We start from the raw sequence: 16024 nt of genomic DNA, 5'->3' as shown, positions 1-16024 counted from the left end.
TTTTCAAAAATTAATAAAAATTGAAATTTATAATTATAAAATTGAAAGAGTGATAATTATTGTACAATGTTTGGATGTTCTACAGTCCTTATATTGTTTATTGTAATATTTCTCTTCATATAACCTATTATGTTTTTATATCTTATTCAAAGATAATTTAGCTTTTGATTGTATTTATGTGATTTATTTGCATTTCACTAAGCGTTTTTATATTTTTAGTTCATATTCATGCGTTTTAAAAACGAATCCAATTCCAAAAGTCATTAATAAATAATAATGCATGATACGTATAAGATGAAAAAGGAGAAGAACCGGTTGTTTTAGCTTCCCATTTCACCACCAGAGTTTTAGAAAAGCTCTCAACCCCAAAGAACATTAATTATCAGTGTTTCCTGACTTTCGTCATTCTTTTCTTTATTCACCGCACGTTGGATTTATGGAAGAAGAGAGGAGGTGCAGAGGCGGTGCTGATGTACATTGATTGACTCAAATCTCCTCTCCATCACTGCACGTTGGATTTACAGAAAAAGAGAGGAAGGTGCAAAGGCAGTGCTGATGTACATCAATTGACTCAATTCGGTTATTGTAATTCAGACTCCTTTCATCAGAAGCCGATCTACTGGTCCAAAGGATTATTTTCTCCCCACCACCGTCCCGACATGAAGGACGCAAATTGAGACGGAGGCGAAAATGGAGACTAAGGCAGAGACGGAAACCAGAATGGAGACGGAAAATGGAAAACCGAGATGGAGTTGGAGACAGAGAGGAAATGGAAAACGGAGACATTACTTCCTTTTTTTTTTGAAATTTTCAATGGATTTTATTTTGTAAACTTGAGGAATAATGAAGGGCAAATTAGATATTTTACTTTTTGTTAGTATTGAATGATAATGTCAATTGACAAAAACAGTAGGGGTACTTATTTTTTTATAAAAAACATTAGGAGTTCTTTAAACAATATATAATCAGTAAGGATAGAGTTAATCAATTAGCTAAACTATAAGAGTAGTGAAGAAATTTGTCTTTCAAATTATGCAATTGACTGTTATTCTAGAAAAATTGTAATCTTTGGTATAAATATAATGGGTTCTTTGAAGTATTCACAAAGCTTCCCAATTTCCTATCATTCGGTTCGGCATCTTGAAATCGAGGGAAGATATTGGAAAGGAGCTTCTTGTACTGTTTCACAGGTGGTCTGGATTAAGGATGCAAATGGATTAGATCTCACAAATGTTGATTCAAATATGAATCCGTTAAGGATGTTGGATATCTGAGATTCTGAATCTGATCTGATCTAATTCGAATTATGAAAAATTTAATAATTATTAAAAGAAAAAACAAAACATAAAAGTTTATATAAACAAAAATAAAAAATATAAGTATTTTTTTAACTATTTTCACCATATATATTAATATATACATGTATTTTCATAAAAAAAAACATTACAAAAGATGCAATATAAACATATTTATAAATAAATATATTAATATATACATATCTTTTTTATAATTAAATATGTTTGTAAATGCATACACACACATATATAGGTTGGATCAAATAGGGATGATCCAAATCCAATCCGATTTTTCAGTCGGATCTGATTATATATGATCCAAAAAATTCAACAAAGGGTTATTCAAATCGAACAAAAATAGGATTGGATCATGATCCAGTCCATTTGCATCCCTACATTGCTTGCATAAACAGAGATCGCAAGCTTGAGAACAACTTTCTTTTCTTTTTTTTTTTTTTGAATGCCTGAAGGCTAATCTCAACAACTAAGTTTCAATTTACATCAATAGATAATGTAGATACAAGGAAATCAGGAACTAAAGACCAAGGATTTTAAAACTGAACCAGTCAAGGGTTTGGTTCCCAGTTCGAACGGTTTGACCGTTCGAACCAAATGGATGGGCCGTTCTGACATAAAAAATAAATAAATAAATAACGGCCAAACCGTTGGACAGTTCAAACGGTTCGAATGCCCAGGTTAGTGATTTGCTGACCAAATTAACGGTTTTTAGGAAAATAACGATTCTGGAATAAAACAAAACCAATCACCTGACCGGTTCCCGGTTTTTCCAATCCGGTCCTGTTTTGAAAACTTGGCCATGTTTGAGTACCCGAGCAAGATAAGGCAAAACTCTTGCAACTTGATGAGTGAAGAAACACTCCAAGGAGGGAAAGAAATGTCCTCCAACAAAAGTTGAATAATGAGCTTTGCATCACCTTCCAAAATAACAGGATTAAGTCCCAAAGGATCAGCAAATGGAATGTTTTCCAGTAACGCAGTAGCTTCTAATCTTCTATAGTTATTGCTAATGAAGGATGAAGAGGGATCGCTCGAGCAAAAGGAAAACGTCCATGGTCATCCCTAATAGCAATACCAACTCCCGATTTTACAGTAAAGGTGGCACCATTAAAATTAATTTGACAACCCTAAGTGGAGGTTTCAGCCATCGACGATGAAATAGGTGCATCCGGTAACTGTGGATTAAATGGTCATTATGAATTTTTTAATTTTTTGCTGGGGAGTTATGGGAATTGATATCCATAATATAGCATCTCCAGTAGGCATTAGCTTTCTGTAAAGGACAGTTGAAGCAAGGTTCAAAATATCGATACGTTTGACACGCTGGTAGGGATATATTGGGCAATATAAATAGTGTTTATTAGACTTTTTTTTTATTTTTATTTTCAAAACCGGTTCAGAGGACCGGTTTAAGACTCCACTTCTTAAACCGGTCAAAAACCTGATACACCCCTGTAGGGACGTATTGGGAAACCACCGGCACGATAAGTGGCAGATTCGTATTGATACTTGAACCTTGAGTAGAAGAAAAGGCGAATAGCCGTTTCATCTCCATCAGCACAACGTGGGCAGGACAGACGGGTCTTAGGATCTATATGAGGCAAAGCTTTTTTTAAGACGCACCCTGGTTGGCAAAGCATTATATGCAACAGGCGCCAAATAAATTGATTTGATACTCCAAAGATCAGTCCAAGAGACTGAATCAGTGATATTCTGAGTCATGAAATGTGAAGGCTGTGATTCAATTAAGAGGCGATAGAAATCTAAACTCCTTTTTACCGAATGTAGAAAACAAATTTACAGCAAAATACCAAAATACTAGAACTAGACAATAAAGCAATCAAAATGAATATCAATTCCGAGGAATTTCTTTGAACAAGATTTGATTCAAAATGAATTTATATCATCAAAACCTTTATACTTTGGACGTCCTCTTCGATAAACCAATCTCTCAGGTCTCATCCATCGGACAAAGAGAGCTTGCCGCAGATGGGTACAACTACAACCCACCTTGACATCATCCCCATTTTAACAGTCACATGTATCTTGCGAGTTGGTCAAATTCTCATGTTTTACTGCCTCTGTAACTGCTCATTGATACAATGCACTTCCCTCAATTTCTCTTAACATTGTCCGGCAAAGTTTTAATCAATACACCAATAACAATAAAAATATAGAAATACTTGAATACATAGAACTATTTTGCTCTTAAACTCTAAAACTATCATAATCTTATTAATTTATCAGGTACCTCTTGTGAAACCAGACAGGAACTGTTTCCTGAAAACACCTAATTATTTCTCAGATCCTTAATGGGTCCATATCTTAATAATCTAGTGACTCAATACCAACTGACACTCTTGTCCTTGACCCAAGAAAAAAAAAAAGGTTTTATGCCATTTGACAAATTTCGATCAAGGATTGTTACTTCTACTCTTGAATAAACTCCTGACGCAAGAGTTAGGCCCCTAATCACTAGGAAGATCAGTTAACCACTATGGTCTATATGGCCCAAAACCAGAAATGCTTACAAATGAGACTACTCATCCAAGAAAGGAGGAGAAGGAAAGATCTGACAAAGAATTGATTAGTGGCCCTGTTATTAGCAAAAGGTGCTGCCCAAGAAGAACCTCAAGGACAAAACTAAAGCAGCTTCTCCATTTTCCAATTATCAATATCTCTGCACTATTGACCCCAGAAATAGGAATAATTCTTCCCCTTTTAAACAGCTGCAGTGCTGAAGATCGCTGCAAACATAGAGATACAGACACTTTAAGTGCCAAATTACATGACCAAAGTGAATGGATTACAGAATATTTGTATTTCTTTGAAAATAAATAAAAAGAAAATTTACTAATATAGAAGAAAAAGGTTATAAATTTTCTGTCTATACACAAAATTTGTATAGACAGAACTTCTCCAAGACTGGTATACAAGATTCAGGGACCTGCCACTCCATGTAGCAAGATGGGTTCAGTCAAAATAACTATCCAAGCCATCACTTTTTCTAATCATGAGAAAATTTAGAGGGTTAACTTCAGAGAAAGATTGACTGGGTGGTTAAAATCATGCTTTCCTCTTATTTTATGAACTATGAACTAAAGTCAGAGTGTCAGGACCTAGTTGTGCCATCCTGACTAACCCTAAGCTCAAATGTACCACATGCACAACATATAGCACAATGTTTGAGAATATAGGAACTCCACTTTTTATCAAAAATTCCAAACAATTTGAGGATGTGCAACCTTAATTTTCCTTTGCTCTCTGGAATGAATTACTAAATAAAAAGATTGCAAAAAGAAAAAAAAAAAAAAAAACACAAAAGGGTACAATATGAACAAAGGAAAAAGTTAAGTGATGACACAAATTCTAACCTATGGAGACCAGTGCTATGATCCAATGAAAAGAATAAAAGAGAAAGTGAGCAGGGTTCATCATTTGAAACATCCCACCAACAAGATCTTGTATAGAAAGAAAACAACCAATTGAATTTCATAATCATGTCGTGCATACTCTTCCCCAGACTGGTAGAGCTTAACTAGACAAAACAGACTGGGGAAGAGTATGCATTAGATGGTTACATTCGGTGTTTTTGCATCAATGCGCTGAACATAAAAGAAATCTCTTCAGCAGGGCCCTGTATATAGGTACGACTATGCTCATATCTATGGCCTAGAAGATCTAAAAGACAAAGCTCAGCAATGGAAACAAACCAATTATAAAGGATGCTGACAAGGTTTCACAATAATGGAAACAAACCCAATATATTTGACTAAAGGGAATTTTTTTCCTCACCTCATAATTCTGTACAATATTTGCGGGTGTAAAATGAATTTCATTGTTGAAAAAGTCATATGAAATCTGCAAAGAGTCAAAGACGAACATCATACGAGTGTATCAAAGGTTTCCTTAATTGCTCAACTTAAAAGTTTGATATACACAAGGTACTATTGTCAAAACAATATAAACATATGCTTTTATCATTTTATTACCAAAGGGTGTCGGAATTAAGAGGAATATCCAACAAGAAAAAACCCAAGCAAAAAAAAAAACTACGCTGTGTTTAGATTTGTGGGGTAGAAGCAAAAGCCATTGCAAACCTTCATAATTAGCAGAAATAAAACTACTAGCCTCCGCCATGGAAATTAGTGTGCACTGAAAGAAAAAGGAAAAGAAAAAAAAAAGGCATGCCTAGAAACAGGCGCAATATAAACATGAGAATTTATAGTGGATTCCATGTTTCCATTTCCATCTCGTGTATCCATTTCATTTGCGGTCCAAACAGACTGAGCTATTCATCAATAATTAGGAAAATAAAAACGAGAAGTTTAAATCAGTGCAATTATAAAATGCATTTCATAAGATATCAATGCTGAAATCAAAGTAATGGAAACAGATTGATCACTACATAAATGGACCCAAATAATTGAAAATCAATCATCCCTCAAAAAGGAGAGACGTGGCAATAGTTTTTTTTGGATAAATAACTGAAATTTCACTAATCAAAAACAAATAAAATAGTGCAACATCCACAACCAAGTTGCCCAATCAGGCAACAAGGCACTGAAAACAGAAATAGAAAACAAATTTACAAATTAATTCCCAGCCCAGGACAAGCCCAAATAAGTTGATCTCTAACAGTCCTGTTTCTACTAATCAATCTGCCAAGGCATTGGCTAGGAACCAAGTTGAACGAGCTGTTTAAACTGTTCCTAAGGATCCAAGCCTTTCTTATCAAAGCTCTGAAGGTCCATGGGATCTCCCCTTGCTTCTTCATCCAAAGAATAATAGCTTGACCCACAGGATGTGAAAAGCTGAGACTGAGTAGAATATTGCCATTATGATCCTTCACAACACCTCCCACACCAGATTGGCCCAGATACCCAAACTACAGCCACCAAAGTTGAATTTTAATCTACCTGCCTCCAGGGCAATCCACTCAACCAACCTTTGCTGCTTGCTGATTTGAAAATCAGCAATAATATGCCAGCCTTTCAGGAAATCATTCATGATAACAGACTGGAAAATTAATGTTCAAGGCTCAATAGGCTATTCAGATCATAATTAACTCTATCAGGCACTCTGCATCCAGATTTTTGTCTTTGAAAATTCTGCCATTTCTTCCATGTCATAAACCCCATAAAAATAGTTGCCCTCGAACACTGCAAAAGGATCTTCTTCCTTTATGTATTGCAAGGCCAAATATTTGAGATGAACAAACCCATAATCTCTGACAGAGCCGGTGATTTAAAAGGTATGCCTAGCCACACAGACGAGGTGCATTTTAGGGTATGCGCCTTGCCTAGGTCCCAGGCACAGCATTTTCAAAAGGCACTTGCCTGGTGCACCTGGGCGTGCGTCTAGGGCGCCTAGTGCTTCAACCCAGGCATGCACCTTTTGAAAATTTGTGCATTTTTTCCTGTTCTTTTTGTGCTTCCATATCAAGGTCTTAAATTCTTAATCCTTATAAAAAGGGTTTTATAACTTTAAGTGTCTTTTAAAAATATCTTTTATTTGAATGAATGAATGAGAAACATCAAAAAACGCCATATTTGCTGCTAATGAAAGATACTTAAGTATCTTTGTTAATGTTGCTCATTCATTCATCCTAATAAAAGATATTTTCAGAAGACCCTTAAAGTTAAAAAAACCTTTTTTACAGGGATTAAGAATTTAAGACCCTGATATGGACTTGTTTGAGCTTGCCTCAAGGGGCTTGATACAAAGGCAACTCATAGAATCAGGAATGCATAATGTTTAACATAACTAGCTATTTGAAGTAATGCAATTGGGAAAAAAGTAAAGAAATTAAGAGTTTACATGCTTGAATATGTTTTATATGTTATGCTTGATCTTATCTTTAAATTTTCATTTTAAATATGTTTTACATTATATGTTAATGTATTTTAATTTGAGATAATAGGATTTTTAAACATTTACTTTAAATTTTAAGTACACATTTTTAATTAATACCGTGTTTAATATTTTACAGTTTTTGAATTTTTAGCATTTTTTGCACCTTGCTTCTAAAAGGCATGTGTGTCGCACCTCGAGCGCAAAATGGCCCTTGCACTTTTAAAACAGGGGACAGAGCCACCCAACTAATACCTACCAAAGAGCTGAAATGGTTTCAAATCTTGGCTGCATACTGACAGTGTAAGAGAAGTTCTTTCCAACAGGCAAGCAAAAATAAAAGGCCATGATGGAGAAAGACAGAAACCTCCTGACATTTGTAAATATTTCATTGTGCAGCACTAGAAGAAGAAAACAAAGCTATGAAGAATGAACAAGTAAAAAACAGAGATCATATATGTATTTCTAGTTCTGACTCCAAAAATTCCATGAGGCTATGTTTGGTAAAAGTGCAAATGCAGAACCAAAGCAAACTTGCACTACGGTTCAGTTTTGCAGGCATTTGGTAAGAATACATTTTTGCACTAAAAATGAAAGTAAATTTGTCTTTTCAACTGTTCTTGCACTCAAAGTTGGTCAATGTAAAATAAGTTGGCTCCAGCCTTGAGATTCATGTTTGCATGCATCAAAACCAAACAAGACTTTGTAAATTTATGAGTGCAAAAATGAACCAGGTTTGCATCCTTCTATTTGAACAAGTTTGCATTCACATCAGTGCATTCACTTTTTGCACTCTTACCAAACACATAAAACGCTAAAAAAATGAGAGGACAAAAATCACCATGCAACCGATGACAAATTCCAGGCCCAAATAAATAGCAATGAGAACAAATACAGGTATGCAGAAGCTGATCTAAGCACCAATTCGCCAACATCACCATCATGTAGCCATTAACTCACTAACCATAGAATACTATATTGCTGGCTTATATGCATCAATGATGACAAACAAAAGAGACCCAAGCAACAAACAAGTTACCTTTAACTTTGAGGAACATTGTCTTGTGCTCCACATGGACTGACCATGGACACCAAGTTTCGATTTTGCTGACCCTATGAAAGAGAATATAAATGACAGGGGCTTTATGCAGTTCAATACAAAGCTTGACTTTAAAGTAAGGTTCTTACCAGAATAGTATTTGTCCCTGGATCCTTTAACCACAAACAAGTATGACTGTCATGCCCAGGACACTCACATTTGGTGCATGTACTAATTCTGCTTGCTGACTGCTCTAATACAGATTTGGGTCTGTTATTACTGGTAGGAGATTCATTCCTAATCTTCTCAGTATCTATTGCAGTTATTTGGATTGAACCATGTACCTGACTCCCAGTTGTGTTGTTCCCTTCCTGGTAACTTGCTGTGCCCATGGTTTCAATTTTGGAGGCATTAGCAGCATTTTTCTTTGCATCAAGAATTTTATACCTAGCCTCCTGTAAAGCACTCAATGCTACCCTAAAACTATGGTCAGATGCAACTCCTTCCTCTGCACATTTAATGGCCTCTTGATATAAAATACTGTATTGCAAGTTCTTGGCCTTTTGAGAGTTAGCTTGCATCTCAACAGAAGGCAACATACCCAATCCAACCTCATCCTTGGCACTTCTTGTCCATCGCTTCAGGATATAATGTGCTGGAAGCATAAACACATTTGTTGCTTTGAACACTGCAAGTACATGTCTACAGATGATGCCTTCAGACTCAAACATCTTGCAACTACAACTAGCTCTTTGATCAGAGACATTGAATGCAACAGAATATATCTTATGTTCTTCATCAAATCTTGCTACCCCATATATGCTGGTTTCTCCATCCTCCCCACTTTTTTTCACAGCAAGGACAAGAGATTCAAAAATTTCTTCCTGGAATATTGAGAATATTTTTCTTGTATAAATTTCTGCCGCTTGTTTTTCTATAGGCAGTGGAGTCTTTAAAACAGGTTTAGTGTAGAAGGTGTCAAATTCTGCCCTTGCTTCCTTTTCAAACCGATCATCCAATGCCTTCTCATACTGTTCTGCAAAATCTTGTAAAGTAGTTCTTGCATTTACATATCCATCAAAAAGTGAGTTTACATTTCCACTCCGTTGATTTGCAGACATCCCTGCAAAGAATGCATTTCGCAAATAAGTTGGGACCCACTCTTTGCGATCAAAATATAATGACTGAAGCCACTCATTTCCCCTAAGATTATACTTATCAAGCAGTGAATCCCAAGCTAATTCAAACTCTTCAGTCGTCTCACTTTTGTTGATGCACTTCTCAAATTCCAATTGGAATGTCTTTGGAAGTATACTATATATATGCCCCAATTCCTTTGGCATTTTGCTTAGGATGTGCCATTTGCAATATCTGTGGCACGACTCTGGGAAGACTCTTGCAACAGCATTCTTTATAGCCAAATCATGATCAGTTATTATCAAGCCTGGTTGGCGTCCAGACATTGCTTCAAGCCAGGTTTTGAAAAGCCAAACAAATGTGGATTCCGTTTCATCTGCAAGCAATGCACAACCAAACAATACTGATTGTTTGTGATGATTTACCCCAGTGAATGGAGCAAATGGCATTTTATACTGATTCACTTGATAAGTTGTGTCAAAGGCAACCACATCAGAAAAGCAGTTATAGGCAATCCTTGATCTTGTATCAACCCAAAAGACACTGCTTAGACGATCTTCTTCATCAACCTGTATAGCATAAAAGAAGGCAGGATCATTCATTTGCATAATCTTGAAAAAACCAAGTAAACTTTGAGCATCCATCCCAAAGGTGCTAAGCCGTCCCTTTCCAATATAATTATTATGATCTGGTGCAGCAAATCCCATCTTACTAAACTCACCACAATCTTCAGAAAAGACATTAAGAGTACTGCTACTACCCATCAAGGGAGATCCTAGAGTATCAATCAAACTTTTCTTTGGATCATAATCCTGCCGATGAGATCGAAGGAAATGCCGCATTGCTGGAGTAACCAATTCATGATTATGGTTTTTCTCCAATTTTGCTACATACCATTTTCCACTGTCTCGTCTCCTCACAGTCATCAGTGCCTTGCAACCCTCCCTTGTGATTGGCCGGGCCCTCCTCTTTTTCGTGTCATCACTAGAATCTATTTTTCTCGCACGTTTCTCACGGCGAAAACCTTCTTTAGAACAACAAAATTCTCGAGATATAATAGAATTGTCTTTCTTTGAACGATAGTATGAATTCACCCGAATGCTAAAGCCCATCTGCTTAGCATATGCATTGTAGAAGTTTCTAGCATCCTCTTCAGAAGCAAACTCCATATCCAGAGTTGGTTCTATAATCCCACCAACGAGACATTTAGATAATTCGATGTTTATGGAATCTTCTTTCTTCGCATCATCCAGAACCATAGGAACTTCAACATCCTCCACAACACAGCACTCTTCACCTTCATCCTCCAAAGTCACGAATGCATCCACCAACTCTTTACCTTGACCGACAGGCTCTTCTTCCATGTTATTTTGTTTTTCCTGTAAGAATGTCAAAAGGAAGATTGAAGAATCTTAAAAATATCATAGCATATATGTATTAATTCTCGCAATAAAATGAAGTAACCAAGCACAAGAATACATGACTAGCATATTGACAGTTTACTGCACTCTACCAAAATCGTGGTAAAAAACAAATAAAGTAGTTCCTTTTCTTCCAAAATGGTTGGGAGGATTACTGAAACGACATCATTGGATAATTTGCCAGATTTTATTTGCGAAGTACAACAAAAAAGGAAACGGCCTTGCTTACACACGCGCGCGCGCACACACACAAAGCGCAACAAGAGATTAATAATCGAGTACAAACCTATATTTTAATTCAAAAACTAGTTGATTAGTAGATGAGTACCTATGAGTAGAAAACTGACTGTTGAATGAAAGAAATAAGAAACCGAGTCCATTTCTTGTCTCTCCTTCTGAAACAGCTAACAGGGCATCGTCTCAAAGGGGTAATTCAGTATGTTATCTTTTTTACTTAAGTGTGGCACACAGAACAAAAGAAAGAATTTTACTGCCTTTAATAAGTCGGAGCTTAAAGTAACAACTGCTTCACAGTGCGCAAAACCCAGAAAAGAAAATTCTGAAACAATTTGCTAGGGGATATCTGAAATGTCGCAATGTTTTGTACCAATGCCGCAATTCAATCCATCACAAAATGTTGATCAAATGACGATTAGAAAAAAAAAAAAAAAATGAACATTTTAGCTTTACGAAAAACTTCTTTTGGATACAAAATGATGGGAAAAGAAAATATTGTCAATTAATAACATTATCATACCAATGCAGTCCAGAACACTACCATTCCTGATGATTTCTCCATAAATCATTTCAGCCTCGAGGGAGTTCATGCCACCACTGAACTGTATCACATTACCTCCCCATCCCGCCCCCCCCCCCCCCCCCCCCACAAACAAAAAAAGAAAAAAAAGTCTGAAAAAAATAAACTTTTATCCATTTGAACGATAGAAAATCAAACAAAAGATGATAAATTTAAATTTAAGAAAGGACCAATATGGGTTCTAGTACTGAAATGAAGATGGTGGAAACCCTAAAATTATGGGGTTCTTCCTGTCGACGGGAAACGTCAAACCAGAGAAAAGATTTCAGACAGGTACCTCCTTTTCTTCTCCTCGTCCTTGCAAGCAGTAGTCAGCCTGTGTAAGTGTGTAGGAGAGAGAGAGAGGGGGGGGGGGGATTGGAGACGGAGAGGATGAACAAGAAGACGAGGACGATGAGAGGATAGAGAGGAAGCTGTCCTCTTCCCACAGAGCCAAAATACAAAACAGACTCTAGCCGTTCGATGTCTCGGGGCAATATTTTCAGTAAAATCCAACGGTCCAATTTATATTTCTAGATAGTATTTAAGATCTATAAGAATATAGACTATATCCTGTAGATAATATAAAATAGCAAGGATTTACGATACTGTACGTATATGGGAAACCAGAAAGAGACTGTTTTTAATTTTAACAATCAAACGGAGTCCGTCCGAAAGTCCGATGTTCGATCCGATTATTTTGGACTTGGGTCTTCCTTACACACAAACGAATTGAGCTCAATTAAATGTTATGTAATGCTTATATATCTTTACCAAAACAATAAGTATATGTATTATACAAATATTGTATATTATAATACAAATATGTAAAATTAATTATATACATATATATTGATAATACCCTTGAATTTTTTGATGAAATATAGTATCCATGATCAATAAAATTTATAATTGATAAACGAATTAATATTACTATGTGTAATCTGTGTACAAGTGAAAGAGCAATTGTTTTTTCTTTTTTTTAATATAATGTTTTGGCTTTTTTATTTTAAAATTAATGGATTGGACGAGGGTTAGATCCAAAAATCCAATAGGATTCCAATCCAATATGAGACCCTTTATATAGGGTTGCAAGTTGAAACGCATGGGCTTGAGGCCCATCCTAATTCAACCTGAACTATTAACCCTAACTGATCCAATCCAAAACTTTCGGGGTGGGTAGTAGCTTAGTAGGCTGATTCAAGTTGATCCAACTTTTCTAACTTATGCATATATGGATGTATGTGTAATATGTATGCAATTATACATTAATAAATATATAAATTCATACATATATACATGTATGTATCAAGTTAAGTTAATGAAAACTTCAACCCTAATTCAACCTGAAATTAAATAGATTTTATATTTTTTAACCCGAATTTCAACCCAATCTAATCTGTTTGGATTGGGTTCAGACTTGGGTTAACCTGCTCAAGTTGCGATCTTAGGCTTCACGATTATGGATGAATTTAGCATGCAGTTTCTAATAATTCAATCTGGATTATTTGACCGGATTTGGTCTTATCGAATCCAGTCCAAATACGAATCTATTATAAATGGATGAGGTCCAATCCAATCCAATGAATACGTTGGACCATTTTAGACCGATCCAATCTATTGTCTGAAACATCTTATGTGTTCAAATTGGTTTTAATTAATATATGTTCCAATCAACACCTGGTCCCTTGACACCTGTATTCCTATCTTCTATCAATAGATCGGATATTGGTTTAATCTGATCCAATCCAATATAACTTCATCATAAATAGACTAGGTCCAATCCAATAAATACTACCATTAAACCGGCCTAGTCCAATTCGATATGATTTATTGGTCCATCCAACCCGTCCAATTTGATATTGGTGGACTCAAACCAAAACCAGTCCAGTGACACCTCACAACCCTGGCGTTGGCAAGATTCAGTTCTAAATCTCTGCTATAATCAATGGAGACATTACCAACCAACCAACCAGTCAATTTAACATTTCGCGCACACCCCTGACATTTTTAATTCCCACTTATTTACTTAACACTGTAGCATGATAATAGCACATATGAAACTCTTAACACCCGTTTCTACTCTCTTCCAACCATACATTTCGCGCACACTTAGCATGATAATACCAGTCAATTTGACATTTTAGCATGATCATAGAGCAATACACACCATACCATGGGAAATTCTCTGCCAACCCAAAAAAAAAATGAATGGTTTAGGATTCAGAAGAATGAATGAGTTTAACCAAGCCTTATTCTGTAAACAAATTTGCGATTATGGTCCAGTGAAAAAGGACTGTGGAGGGAGGCAGTAAAGGCAAAATATATAAAAAATCAATCCATTTACTCCCTAAAAAAGAAATAAATGGATTCGGGATGGTGGAAAAATGTTCTATAACTATGGGATATCATAAAACCAAATACAGTATGGCAGGTCAAAAATGGGGCACAAGTGTTTATTTCAGATCCATGGGTTCCCTCTCTTATTAATGGCATCTCAAACATAAAACCCGAAACTGCCACTCTTGTAAGGAGTCTAAAGGTGAATGAAATCATCACTATGTCAAGAGAATGGGATAGTAGGAAAATTGAATCAATTTTTCAGGAGGAATGTCACAGTCAAATTCATCAGACCCTAATCTCCCATCAGTTAACCTTCTAATAAAATCATCTGGAAGAGTTCAAAATCGGGTGAGTATGAGGTTAAGACCGGCTATGATTTCTTCATGTCAAAACAGGCCTCATCTTCGGGATACCAATGGGATTGGAATCTCATATGGAAAAGTAAAATTCCTATGAGATTTCAAATATTCATGTGGAAGGCATGGTGGAATGGTATTCCCACTAAAGACAAATGGCGTGTTATCGCTAAAGATGAGAGAAAATTCTCTCTGTGCAAGACCAAAACAGAAACTTGACAACGTGTATTTTTTGAGTGTTCTTATGCTCTAGCAGTATTGCCATCAGCAAATATGGGAATAAACCCAAAACTCATAAAAGGCAAGGAGCTCTATACAATTATACAGGAATGGATGTCTTCTAAACTAAGCTGCCTATGTAAGGAAGAAAAACAAGAATTCCTTGCAAAATTCTTTATAAATATTCAGATTAATATGGGATATGAGAAATGCAGCGGAGCACAAGAAGAAAATCATCAACCCAACATGTGTTAATCAATCACACGTGCTAGTACATAGTCCCTAATGAAGCAATACAGTCAACCCACCCATCATTCATGCATTCCCATATCATCTTAGCCGCTCAATTCAAATTGTTTATCGACGGGTCTTTTAACCCTTCATTTGGCATGCCAGGAACAGGACTTTGGATCATCACAGCAAATGATAAGGAGATCTTCTCAAGCAGTAGAAGGGTCACAGCAGCTAACCCCCTTCAAGCCGAATGGCGGGCCCTCTTACATGGCATTCAATATGCCATAAAGATGAAGATGAAGAGAGTGGCATAATATTTTTTGACTCAGAAAGCGTGGTAAATGGTATCTATAGATAAAGAAATGGAATAGCAAGTTCACAACATCAAGCATAATATTTTACACCTCTTATCCTTTTTGTCTATGTAAATAGAAGTATGAATAGTGATGTTAGTACCCGATTTTTGTTCGGTCTGTCGCTTGGGCCTTCAATTCACCCCAAACACTTGATCAGATCCATCCAATCTTTTCAAAACATCCAAAAACCCAGAAAATCCAAATTTTACCCCGAGAGCCCTCCGATTGTAGGCCCCACCTATTGGATCCAGTAGAGGGGTGTCTAACCCCTTATCTCTCCCATTTAAGACCTACCTGGACTGGTTTAGCCAGTGTTTTGGGCATTGGAGTCTAAAAAAAACAAAAAAAAAAAAAATCTTTCAAATTATTCCCGAAGGTCCCATCACCTCCATTAACTAAACTGATGGGTGGCGCTCCATTTCCGGTCCAAGTGGCAAAGTGAACCTGATTTTTCAGACTCTCACAAGCACATGAACTTGCTTGCAATGATTGTAAATATAATATCGTAGTCGAATGTATGAACAGTAAGGGTAACGTATGTAATGATTTGCTGTGAGTAATTGAAGCTTTCTGAGGTTTACGAAAAGAAAAACAATCGTTTCTACTCAAAACAACTACGGTACCAAATACCACGAACACCACGTAAATTAATGACATCTGCTTCTGTTCTGACTTTTTAAGTGAGAAAATTAATTACTTTGTTTTATTTAATTCAACAAAGTAGGGGTATTCAGTAAACGACTATGATATGGAAAACCATATCGTATGGAAAATTCCGTGTAATACCAAAATTACTGAATTTACTAATTAATTATTTTATATTATAATTAAATTTTAAAATATATAAAAAAAAATATGAATTTTTTTCCAACTCCTCCCCGTTAGCGAAATAGTTATACCCCTCAACGCAATTCAAAACAGGAGAATCCGTCCACCAAAGCTTTCTCTCTTTCAGTC

The 16024-nt window shown here is 36.0% G+C and overlaps 1 protein-coding gene across 7 annotated transcripts; it reads right to left on the bottom strand.

Moving 5' to 3' along the window:
* Nucleotides 1-3411: 3411 nt before the first annotated feature.
* Nucleotides 3412-12006, bottom strand: LOC148863261 (protein FAR1-RELATED SEQUENCE 5-like). 7 transcript variants are annotated; one of them, XR_016109141.1, is made up of 6 exons: nt 11521-11653; nt 8550-10721; nt 8355-8453; nt 8206-8279; nt 5109-5174; nt 3412-4060 (listed from the first exon to the last, which is right to left on the bottom strand). XR_016109141.1 is itself a non-coding variant. In XM_088975011.1 (4 exons), the coding sequence occupies exons 1-3, from the start codon at nt 11560-11562 to the stop codon at nt 8208-8210; spliced, it is 2481 nt and encodes an 826-aa protein (XP_088831137.1). In that variant the 5' UTR covers nt 11563-11653; the 3' UTR covers nt 5737-6475; nt 8206-8207. The 7 variants fall into 7 exon arrangements, 1 of the variants encoding a protein (XP_088831137.1); XR_016109138.1 differs by lacking the exon at nt 11521-11653 and adding an exon at nt 11858-12006 and having other exon boundaries at nt 8355-10721; XR_016109140.1 differs by lacking the exon at nt 11521-11653 and adding an exon at nt 11858-12006 and having other exon boundaries at nt 8206-8273; nt 8355-10721.
* Between the last annotated feature and the right edge of the window lie 4018 nt (nt 12007-16024).

This window comes from Nelumbo lutea, chromosome 3, assembly GCF_056320005.1.
Source record: "Nelumbo lutea isolate HS-2025 chromosome 3, American lotus-T2T, whole genome shotgun sequence".
Classification (NCBI taxonomy): domain Eukaryota; kingdom Viridiplantae; phylum Streptophyta; class Magnoliopsida; order Proteales; family Nelumbonaceae; genus Nelumbo; species Nelumbo lutea.
This window is presented reverse-complemented; position numbering and strand designations above follow the sequence as displayed.